At 38.7% G+C, this 12,724-nt stretch overlaps 1 protein-coding gene across 1 annotated transcript in view; it reads right to left on the reverse strand.

The window, feature by feature from the left end:
• The window catches only part of CFAP54 (cilia and flagella associated protein 54), a 263,167-nt gene that overhangs the window by 154,033 nt on the left and 96,410 nt on the right, over nt 1–12,724 (reverse strand). The window contains 4 exon segments of the mRNA XM_075274556.1: nt 2,106–2,211; nt 3,370–3,534; nt 5,768–5,890; nt 9,588–9,743. Coding sequence (XP_075130657.1) covers nt 2,106–2,211; nt 3,370–3,534; nt 5,768–5,890; nt 9,588–9,743 — 550 coding nt within the window.

Below are 12,724 nucleotides of genomic sequence, written 5' to 3' on the forward strand. Positions count from 1 at the left end.
AGATTGTGAGCTCCACATAGAGCTCACAATGTACATTTTTTTCCCTATCAGTATGTCTTTGGAATATGGGATGGAAATCCATGCAAACATGGGGAGAACATACAAACTCCTTGAAGATGGTTTTTTGCCCTTGGCAGGATTTGAACACCAGGACTCCAGCGCTGCAAGGCTGCAGTGCTAACCACTGAGCCACCATGTGGCCCCCTCATACCATAGAAAGTTCCTGTGTTGTATCTATTGGAAACCACAATATATCTGATGCTCCAGTGGTGTGCCATGGTTTGCCCAGAAAAAAAACATTGTGTTTTACAGTTAAAGCAAAGTGGACACTTTGCATAAAAATACATGCAGCGGACAAGCTGCAATTTCCAAAATCGTTGCACTTTTGGTACTCGCAGCATGTCAATTATACCTACAGAAAAGCTGGCACTTTCCCTATAGGCATAATTGAATCAGAATGTGTAAAGCGCTGTGGGGAAAAATGCGGTTTTCCCACAGTGCATCTTTGCTGCAGCCTACTATGTGGGACCTTAGCTTATAAGACAAAAGACTGTCATCACTGAGATGGTTTTAAATTTTTTGTGTTAACTAAACTTTTGAACAACTTTAGACTTACTGGCAGCATTTGTCATTTATACATTTACATATACTCTATTTATATATGTTGTCTTTTTTCTGTGCCAAAACGTATTTATTTCTTCCCTTGTTTTTCTACTGAGATCTGTTCCCTGCTTCTCACTGTGTGCTCTCAATAGAAAAGCAAGGGAAAACAAAGAAATGCAGGATTTCACAGAAAGGCGGCAAAACTATTTAATAAAGTATATTACAGAATTTATTAATGGCACAAATACTGGCAGAAAATCAAAATTTGTTCAAAAAGTTAGTTACGCTTTAAAACGCTGGTAAATTTTTTATTACTTATGTTTGCAAAAATGATTAACTTTTAATTGTCTATAGGTTAACATTACTGTTTAGTTAGTTGCTCAAACAAGCAGGTTTTTTAAATTTGTTTTTGCCTGACGTTAGGGCTGTATTTTGTTTTGCTAATTTTGTGCCTGAAGTCAAAGATTATTTATTTTTCTGCATATATATATATATATATATATATATATATATATATATATATATATATATATATATATATAGGGGTTGTGGTCCTGAGGCTTTCTCTGTGAGAGTGTAATGTTGATGATATTTGGAAGTAATTACAATATTACAACCAAAGAAGAAAGCTAGTGAGTGATTGAGAACTATGACTATAAAGATGGCTACTGATGGTGTAGTGGGCGGGCTTGCTAGGGAAACAGGAAGGGAGAGTTTGCAGTGGAATGGCACTTGGTTGTTTCCTTCTCCAAATACAGCTTATTATCTCCACTGCTTCTTTAGGGTGAATTCACACGATGTAACGTGCCGCGTGATCTGGCACGTATACAGCGTGTGAGAGTTTGCGCGCCGTAAAAGCTCCCATTCATTTCAATGGGAGTTAGGATCGTATACGCCGCGTTATTTTGCGGCCGTGATTTTGCGGCGTGCAAACTCTCACACGCCATGTACGTGCCAGATCACGTGGCATGTTACATTGTGTGAATGCACCCTTAGAGTTCATTGCCTAAGTTCCTGGCCACCACTGCTGGATCTCAGTGGTGGCAGACTAGATAACTTCAATCCCTTCTCTGAGTTAGAGGGTGAAGGGTACATCTTTGTGTATCTGTAAAGCTACCTTTATAATCTGTGCTTTTCTGTAGTTGACAAATCCAATGCAACCTAATCAGCCCTGGAGCCATCTGTCAGCACCAAAGAGAACACATACAAGACACTGCACCCGGTCAGTGTTTTACCTACCTGTCCGTACGTACAAAGAAAACACTGACAGCTTTAGAACAAGTAGACTTTTCAGCTGGGTAGCATGACAGTTTGTATACTGTCTTTTTACTTTGCTTTACGTCTCCACCCAATGTTTGCTGGCCTGACCCATCCTTCACAGATACTAAGGTTACCCATCAGAATAGACAATGATACAAAGGTTTTCCACCTTTGGAATATAAGGCAGGCAAGTGAAATCTCTATATGGGAAAACTCCTTTGCATATTTAAAAGAGTACTCACATGGATTTGTTAGTTTTAGCAAATTTTGTTCCAAAGCACTTAACTGTTCAGTAACTTTTTCAACAACAATTGTTTTCTTTTTCTGAAGTTTTTTGAGAGGATATCCCTTTGGGCGGTAAAAAAAAACAACATCATGATGGTTAATTTCATGAAAATGCTAAATATCAATACAGTGAGAGGGTCCGACTATTCTATTCAGCCACTAATTGAGTAGTGTCTCTTGTGTGTTGAGAGGGATCAGAAATCAGAGATACAATTAGTATATTGGTTAAACAAATTATTAAAGTGCTAATATTGCTAATTAAATGGATACAAGACTTAAAATAATCAGACAATGGCTTATGTTGGGGGACGGAATATAAATTAGACAGTGTGAGAATGTTGCTAATTACGCTTGTTCAGAACCTCCATGAAACAATAATTGAGGAAGATGCAGGGTCAGTTGTGGATTTCAACATTCCCAGTTTTTTTTTACTTTACTTTCTGATCCTATTGAAACAGCATGACTACTGACCAGAGTCTAGTGCGAAATCGATAAGATAGCTCTAAAGCAGATGTACAAAAGCTGTGACCTAGGGGCTACATGCAGCCCACAAGGCAATTTTGTGCATTCTCCAAACAATAGGGCACAGAGTGACATTAACTTGGGACACTGTGTAACTGACGCTAGGTTCACACTAGCGTTCGGGTCTCCGTTCTTAGCTTTCTGTCTTCTGCCGGCAGAAGACAGAAAGCTGTCAGAGCGGGTCCGGCCGTGAGAGGCAGTGAGCGTTTTATGCTCTCCGCCGCGAAACCAGTTTTTTAAAACTGGACACAGAGTACTGCATGTCCGACTCTGTGTCCGATTTTAAAAAAAAACGGTTTTGCGGCGCAGAGCATAAAACGCTCACCGGCACTCACGGCTGACATCTTTCAAACCCATTCAAATGAATGGGCATGAAAGAGTCCTGCAGGTTTCCGTATCCTGCCTCTGTTTTGTGCAGGAAACGGAAACCTGCATAACGTAGACCGGGCGCAGATGTGAACGAGCCCTGATTCTGTTATGCCAAACAGTGGAGCAACATTGGCTAGATGTACTAGAAGTCTATCAGACATTTATGGCATATATTGTTGCATCTAAATTGTAAGCTAGGTATTTATTTATTTATTTAAATCCCAGCTACAAATAACATTAGCATAGGGTTATTTGGGACACTAGACCACTGGTTTCATGTCTGTTCAAAACTCTGTTCAGACATGACACTTATTACATTGTTTTCTTTACCTTTTCTTTATCACTTGCATCTTTTGCTTTTTCTGTGTCATCATCACCGTTGGATTTTGTCTGAGAAAGTTGTAGAACTGATGTATTTTCTGTCAAATCCAGTAACTTTTTCCCAGTTTCTATTATTTGTGTTGCAAGTTCATACTCTTCCCAAGAACGAAGTACCTGCCCAAAGAGAAACAACATAACATTCTAGAAAACACAATGATTTTTTTTCACCTCTTTAAATTAAATCCCACCACCCTTCCAAAAATGTAACTTCATGTGGAGATTTTGGTAGTTCTTTTGATCTAGAAGTTGGCAGTAATATTAAAATGGTTGTCCAGTAAATTCAGTGCCTTGAAGTCAAAGTTTCAGTGCCCATCTTTTGGTCATGGCAGCTTCACTTCCCCTTCAGTGTTGACAAAGAGAGCACTTTCCCCAAATCTTTACCAGCACATGACCAGGCTATAAGAGGCTAGCTGTTATGCTTAGTGCAATAGGTAAGCCAGCTCACTTTGCTATCTCAATATCAGCTGTGATGGAGAATACAACTGGCTTAGGTACTGAGATAAGCCTAATGGATAGTCCAATAGAAACACATCACTTGCTACATGTCAACACAGACAGGAGCTATACACACAAAGTCTGTGCTATACACAGTCTGTATTTGTGTTTAGTACCTTCTGTGGACTTCATATCTACTCTAGGAGAATTTAGGACCCTATCTATATCGGACAAGTTAGGGGTTATGGGTCACATACTCCCTTTGATATTATATATGTATATTGAGCTGATACAATAGAGCCTCATTGATACACTATCCTGTGTAGGGGTTGTGGACTCTGAAATATTAACCCCTTACAGTCATGCTATTTGTAGGTACAATAACACCATCTTAGATGCTCACTTTTTGGTGGAATGTCCACCTTTTAATACTATATTAAAAGTTAAGTTTTATTTTTATTTTTCTAGTAGGCGTATTCCCTTCTGTGACACACGTCAACACAGAGAAAGTAGGGAGCTTTCAAATATGTTGGACGAAAGTGGAAATGTGACTACTAGGAAATGGGTACTAAAAATGGAACATCAGTGCCGAACTGAACAACATTAGTAAGTTACATTATCTAACAGTTACACCAAATAAAAACATTTTTCTTTCACCGGACAACTACTTTAAGAAACTCCCATCCTTAAACATTGCAAGATCCAAAAAAATCAAGACAACGAGTCTGTTACGAGAATCTTCTGTGAATAGGATTTCTATAATGTGTCAGGCCTCATTCACATGACATTATTCAAGTATTTTCCATCTGTATTTGTAAGCTGAACAAGTGTTATGGATAAATGTTTACCTTTTCTGTGCATTGGATCCAATTCTGGTTTTGGCTGTGAAATTCTGATAAATACCGCCATGCCCATTTAACGTGTTCATGAGACTCAAAGCCCTTTTCCACTGACTATAATACACTGAGTACACTATCCTACAAAACCAATTATATACTAACAAAACAGTAGCAAAGCATTGAATTGTGTTCGCCTCCAGTTTAAGGAGCACATATGACAATGTATAAGAACAATTTTAATGTGACGCCAATAACTAAAGCATCTCAGTCTGTTTTTCAATGCAGAGGTAGAAGTATTCATTATACTCGCCTAACAATCTCATTACCCCATACATCAATGGATCGCTACTGCAAACAAAATATTGTTTGCTGTGCTCTCTCCCTCATACATTTCTAAGGGGACTAAAAAATATCACTGCCATTAGGCCACATCTTTTGATCTGGCTCTAAGCAGGACAATTATACACCATTTCCTCAGCACCTGCACAATTCTGCATTTCAACAGAAGAATGAGGAATTTTCTTTGAATTTCACATGAAATGTTTGATAGTAGGAGAGTTATAAGTAGATCATATTATCTTTCTTTTTATTCATTATCGATAATATGGAAAACTGCATTACCTCATTGCTATATAGCTAACAGATAATTATATTGAATTCTGGGTAACAAGCTATTGAGCCTGAAAGAAAGGCACATGGCTAGCAAGAACTTACTCCAGCTTAGTACGAAATACTTTCTAGATTTATAGCAGGAAATCTGATTATACATAACATATAATTATGGCTTCTGTAAAGCAGGGATTTGAGCTTTTGCACATAGATTTCGACAGGTGACATGGCAGGAAGAGAAAATATTTACATCAAGGAGCTTGATAAAGTAGGCTATTAACTACTCTGATCTAATACATATCATTTAAAGAGACCCACCATAGGGTCACAAATGGAAATAATAATGAAATATTATCAAAACCAGAAAAGTAATAGGAAAATGTTCTGCTTCTAGTGTCATCCTAAAAATAGAAATATAATAAGCATTCTCCTGATTGCCATGTTGGATGTGTCTAAATAAGTACCTTAGCTACATAATACACCATGCAGGCTGTCATGTGTAGAACGCCCTCTGTTACACCAGCCTGTTTTTTCTGCCAGGTGCTGCTGGGGATTTCTTGTAGAACTGCCAAGCATTTAATTAGGATCTGAAAACATGAAAAGAAATGTATTGAGCCTTATAACATTAACTACTTCTTTATCAGAAGAGGAGGCTTCATGATCATGTCCGCTAACATGCTAAAGAATGCTATAAGCGGAGATATTTATCAATTTCTGAAAATACAGGAATAGGAAATGTATATGAATTCAACAGTGTGTTCATATGTATAATCGGACATGTTTAGGATAGAACAAATAGATTACAGAATATTATTAAAATGCTGAAAAATTGGGAAATATATACTATGCCAAAAGAATTTCATCTCCTGCTGCTGCAAAGGAATTTTAACAGCAAATCTTCATTATTGTTTTAGTAGTAGTATTTTTATTTACTGTATACAGTGCCAATATGCTTTACAATTCACTGGATACATATACAAACAATACGAGGGAAGGCCCTGCCCACAAGAGCTTACAATCTATGAGAAAGCAATGGTTTTCAAAAGTGGTTCAGTCCTTATAGCCAGATAGTACACATAAAGTTGTATGGGCCAGTCTACAAATCCACAAATTGGAGGTTCTTATGAGACTTACTAAGTGAGAGTTACTTCTAAGTGAAGAGATAAGGCTCTGGGTAATAATGGAGTAGGTAAATGAAGAAGTTAGATTAAGAAGTGTGAAAGGTCAAGTACAGCATTCCAGAGAACTGGTACAGCGCAGAAAGTGGTTAGAAATGGCAGTGTGAGGTTCAGATTACAAAAGATTGATAGTATTGGCTTGTTTGCAGAACATAGAGCCCGGGTGGGGTGGTAGACAGATAATGGAGGAGATATACTGTGCTGCAACACTATGAAGATATTTGTGGGTGAATATAATACATTTAAATTACATTTTGTAGCGTGCAGGAAGGTAGTACACTGACTGAGGGATGGATGTAAAGGCTGGACAGTTAGAGGAGTCTGGCTGCTGAATTCAGGGTGAATTGTAAAGAAAGAAAAATATATTAGTAATGAGTTACTGTAATTAGGATGAGAATTAATCAGACCAACAATTAAAGTTTCCGAAGATTAGCAAATTCTGGTTTACAATTAACAGGTACCTGTCAGGTTGATTTCGGATACTAAACCACCCAGAGGTCCTTATAGAAAGGCGGCTTAGTGGCCCAAATAGGACACTCCTAAAACAGTGGTTGCTATGAAAAAATGCTTATACTTACCCAGAGATGAACCAATGCATCATCTCCAGTGCTCCTAGAACCTGCACAATCTTCACTGAAGCAGGCTCCAGGAGTACAGGAATCAGGTAAGTGTATATATATATTTTTTCTTTAACTGGGATCACCAATGGAGTTAGGAGTACGTAGGAGTATGCTATATAGGACACTAAACTACCAGTTCATAAGGACATGAGGTGGTTCATTGTCCCAAACAGACCTGATAGGTTCCCTTTAAAGGGAGTCTGACCAAGATGATTCGCATTAAACTAGCAACACAGTTAGATAGATCAGGCTCATCTGATTGTAACAACTTCCCCATGAAAATGTGTACCCCTCTTGAGGAAATATTCATTTACTTCATAATATGCAAATAAGCATTCTGAAGCACCGAGGTCGACTATTGCTCCAAACTGCTATGGTATAACAGTTTGGAGAAACAGAGTCACCTTGATGCTCCAGATTATTAATTTGCTTATTGTGAATTAAATTAATATTTCATCATCAGAGGAATGAATTTTCATAAGAAAAGGTGTTACATTCAGGAGAGCCAGACCTAACTGTGTTGCTGGTTTAATATACTTCACTTTGGTAAGAGACTTCCTGTAAGTCTTCGTAATGTTCTTATTGATAAGAATATTGTTATAGAATTAGCTTGGCTGTTGATCCAATAATTACAATAATGAATTACAAAATAAACAGCTTGACCAAGTACAAAATTAAAATATTCTGGTGCATTCATAGAAGGACATGATAACTGCTTGAACTGAATCTCAAGAGCAAAAAAAAGACAAGAATGGGTCAATAAGACTGAGATCAGATTGTCCTTTGCTGACTAAAGAATGTTGTTCTATTGAATTTGCACATCAGAAAGCAAGTTGCTCTTGTTCTAATGATTACAACATCCAAAGTAACAGCACATTTCTTTTCCAAAATGTTTAATCTGATTTCAGTAGGACTGACAAGTGTATTATATGACTCATGATCAAGTATCATTTTTACCATGGCCATTATATTTGATAAATTGATCCCAGACCCATCTTTTTGTGTGCATAAAGCATCATTCTCTATAAGAAATTGATCATTTTTATGTTTCATTTCCAATGGGCTTTGTAGAACCAGTGCCAAGGAAAAGCAGCCATAGACCACCAAACAGATCCCTGTATGTTTCACAATAATTGAAATGTAGTGAGGATTGCACTCTATGTATGCACTGTCACTGGCAAACATCATAAGAACAGAGAATAGATATGAGCGAGTACTATTCGAAATGGCAGTTTCGAATAGCACACACCCATAGGAATGAATGGAAGCGACTGGCACGCCGACTTTGCCGGCAGCTGGCCGCTTAACCCCCTGCGTGCCGGCTGTGTCCATTCATTCCTGAGGGTGCGTGCTATTCGAAACGGGAGTTTCGAATAGTACTCACTCATCTCTGTCAGAGTATCATATTCCTGAATTCCACAGACAATGCTCTCTTTGGAAGGACTACTTTTGTTTCACACATTATCTATAATTTTTACTAAAGGAGTGCATGCATGCAGTCCAGTATCTTACTGACCACGTTCAATAGTAAAGTGACTCACAGAAGATTATTTGTTACATGATTTAAAAAAAATGTTACACAGAGCGGAAACGTGATGGAAAAAACATGCTGTATTTTACAGTACCCGCAAAGTAAGGGCGGGTTCACATCTGCGCCCAGTCTCTGCTTTGTGGGCTTCCGTCTTCTGCCAACAGGAGACGGAAACCGGACAGTCAGTGTCCGCCCGTGAGAGTCTTCTGGTATCCGCGGTGAAACCAGTTTATTATTAACTGGACACAAAGTCCTGCATGTCCGACTTTGTGTCCGGTTAAAAAAAAAACGGTTTCGCCGCGGAGAGGAAGAAGACGCTCACGGGTGGACACTTTGCAAACCCATTCGAATGAATGGGTTTGAAAACTGACTGCCAGTTTCCATTTCCTGTCCAGTTCTCGGGCATAAGAGGTAAACCTGAAAGCGGAGACCGGGTGCAGGTGTGAACCCACCCTAAATGAGATTCGGGTTATTCTCATCCCCACATTGCAGAAAAATGGCGGTGGAGTGGTATGGCCCAGGTCTAGGAGGCTTAGCCTGGCAGCAGGGATGTTGCTGGGGTGCTCTTTCACTCTTCTTATGCGTGCTGTATTGTGTTGATCATGGTCGCTGTATAGTAGAGACCCACCACACAAAGATCACTGTGAAGTGAATAGTGGGCTTACACACCTTGATCAATATGTATACTAAGAGCCTTGTGTTCATTTTTGTAGATTTTGCAGAGATGCATAAGATCAATGTATAATATTGTGATGTGCGGTACTTTGACAACACATTCAGAGCCAACAACAAGATGTCTGACCCTAAAAGGCACAACATCACTCTTGTAGTAGGCACTTCAACTTCAGCCTGGAACAAGTGGTTCATTACTTTTATGTGAGTGAACCACTTGTATGACGACCTAAATAGAAATGATCACGTCTGAATGAATTTATTTTGTGAAATTTCTGCTTACCTGCACTACTGAAACTGAAGGGATCCGGTGATAGATTAGTGGAGCAATCAGACCGTAGCACTGAACAACAGCTTGAAGGGCATAGCTGGTATCACTCAGCAAGGTACTAACATCAAGAGCCACTAACAATCTCTCACATTCGGCTATTCGACAAATCTAAAGATAACAAAGAGACATTGTGCTCAGCAGAATCGGCCCTTCTTTAACAATCTAAACAAAAGTGTTTTGGCAATCTAAATGTAAATACATTTTTATAATCTCCTTTTTTGCAAATCAATTTGAAGCAAACAAAATTTCCCTTTGAGGATTACATAAACTTTTACTCTACAAACTGCCTGTTGTGTTTGACTTCTCAAGTGTGTTACTTTAGTAATAATCCTCCCATGTGCACTGAAGAAATGGCTACACTACGCTACTTGGTTCTACTCCATTCACGTTGGCTGATTTATGCAATGTTTCTTATGCGTATTGTTTTCTGGTCAAAGCGCTGTGGTGTGATGTTCTGTTACATACTGTGCACACCTTCAGAGGCATAACTGAAGAATTGCTATTTCCACCATCTAACCAGCCAAACCCTGATATTTCCATTTCGGGATGTGGTCTTACCATAACTCAAAGGAAAGACATAATGCATGAGACAGCATATAGACAATCAGCGGTATCTGAAGGAGTGGAGTGGTGATATCATGGGAGGAGCGATATACTGTATATTTGTGTGACATCATCAGAAAGATGGTACTGAAAGCCAAATATGTTGATAGTTTGTCCAATAGGGACTGTGTAGTAGAAAAGGAGAGGACCTAGGATTAAGCTCTGAGGACTCTGACATCAAGGGGAAGTGACAGGGCAAGGACACGAAACACTGAAAGACAGGAGAACTAAAGAAGAGGAATATTCTTGAGGATAATACACTGGAGCATACTGAGGAGAAGTTGGAGGTCTACGGTGTCAGATGCTGCAGCAAGATCCAGAAGAATAAGAAAAGATAGTTACCATCAGATATAGCTGTAACAAGATCACTGGAGAATTTTGTAAAGGGAATTTTCAGTACAGTGAAACCAGAATGTCAGGAGTTCAGAAGAGTCTTGGCAGATAAGATGTGGAACAGGCGAGAATAAACCAAGAGTTCCAGGAGTTTGGAGATGAAAGGAAGGTAAGAGACAGGTTGGTAGTTAGTAGTACTGGAGGGGGCAAGAGAGGGTATTTTTCTGGTACTGGGTTTATAACAAAATGTTTGAAACAGGAAAGAAACAGTGTAGAAGCAAGACAGAGGTTATATGTTTTAGGAATATAACAAAGTTATTCACTGATTCTGTACACTGGTACTCAATACCAAATCTCAAAGCTTCTTTAAACTATTATTTGCTGAAAAAAATGAATTAAAATGTACTGTTTAATAATAACTATTAAATAATGGCTATTTTAAAATCACATTGTGTGCCCAAGTGAACACCTGTTGTAGCTACTGTGGGTCGCATCTCTAAGTGGAGTTGGGGTCTAGATATTTCTAAAAATTACTAGTGAAAAAACCCTTTTAACGCCTAGATACCAGTTCCTACCTACCAGTTCCAATGATATTGTTGTGCCCTCAAGAGGGCAATTTTAACTTTATGTCCCGAATGAATTCTTCCCATAGCTACAGGTGTTCACTACGGCACAAGGCGTGAGTTTCAAACAGATGTTTATTAAAAGTTCCTTTTTAGATCACTTTTTATTTCGTGAATAGTAAGGAAACAATGCTCTGGACAGGCAAAATCTGTCAGGGAAGTTATATTACAGTTACTCCTGGCACAATTACATGTAGAAAAAACAGTAGTAGTAACAATGGAGAGGGGAGGGGGCAAACTGTAATGTACATGCTCCCTGTCACAAATTCAAACTATGCTGAAGCCATAATGGAACTATTATCTGCAAAAAAACTGATAAGACACTATGTATGAAGGCGTATACAATAATGGAAAATATTACCCAGCAAAATCCTGCAAATATTTTAGCTGTTGATGAAAACTCAGGTATTTTTTTAAGTCCTGCTTCAGTGGCTAAACATCATTCCTCATGCTATAAAATGCACTTATCTGCAAAAGCTGAACCCCTTTTTCTTCATAGGATTTCTACTGTTGAAAGATGGAGAAAATTCTGCACAATGACAAATAGGGAGGGTAACTATATTTCCTGTTTTCTTTTGGCATTCATGTCAAGGTTCAGTTAATGTGGCCAACACGTGTGTTTTTAAGAATCCATAATACCTTTTACTACAGAACACAGTTGTTAAGATTTGCGGCAGTAAAGGAGTTATTTAAGTGGACAGAGAGTGTAATATTTTATTAACCTACACACCCTATGGAACATTAGACAGACATGTAGCTGTGAATGCTCTTATGACACTTAGAGTGCTTTAATAGCAAGACATAGTCATTTCAGAACATGGTTTTAAGTTGAATTGAAGGGAAAGTGGAATAAAATAACAAGACTACGTTAATGAAAGAAATTACAAGACTGCTGAAGTAAAGCGAGGACTAAAAGAGATTCTAAGGATTGCAATTCAGTATGAATTCACTTTTTTACAGCAAAATCTGTCTAGATGACTGGAAATCACAGCAATAGGCTGTACTGTAGTTTAATCGACCTATTCTTTTATCCAAAATACGTGAAAAATCAAGACTCCCATTTTACACATTTATGGCATTTATATTTGCTAATTTTTATTTTCTTTTGAGATTGGTGCCACATGATTGGTGTATGTTTGATGCAGAGGGGAAGGTAGTGTGGTTGGTGGAGGGAGGGGGGAGGACACAGGATGCATTCACTTCAATGTGTTCTAGCTAGTCCAGGAGCTGCAGTAATGAGCCATGCTATTACAGAGCCATACCTCCAGTCATAGCTAGTTTCGGTGTGACTGGATACATTTCATAATGCTCTGCTCTGATGAGCATGTGAGCCATAGGCACAGGAACCCACTAACCAGGCAGAGTGTGACTGTGTCTACAGCTCTTGTGGTCATCAGAGCAGAGCGTTATCCGATGTATCCGGCCACACTAAAACTAATTGGGAGGCATGGCTCTGTAAAAGCACAGCTCATTACTGCAGTTTCTTGTCCACAAGGGAGGTGCACAGCTACTTTTTATCTCCCTGCAAAA

This window comes from Leptodactylus fuscus, chromosome 5 (genome assembly GCF_031893055.1).
Source record: "Leptodactylus fuscus isolate aLepFus1 chromosome 5, aLepFus1.hap2, whole genome shotgun sequence".
NCBI lineage: Eukaryota > Metazoa > Chordata > Amphibia > Anura > Leptodactylidae > Leptodactylus > Leptodactylus fuscus.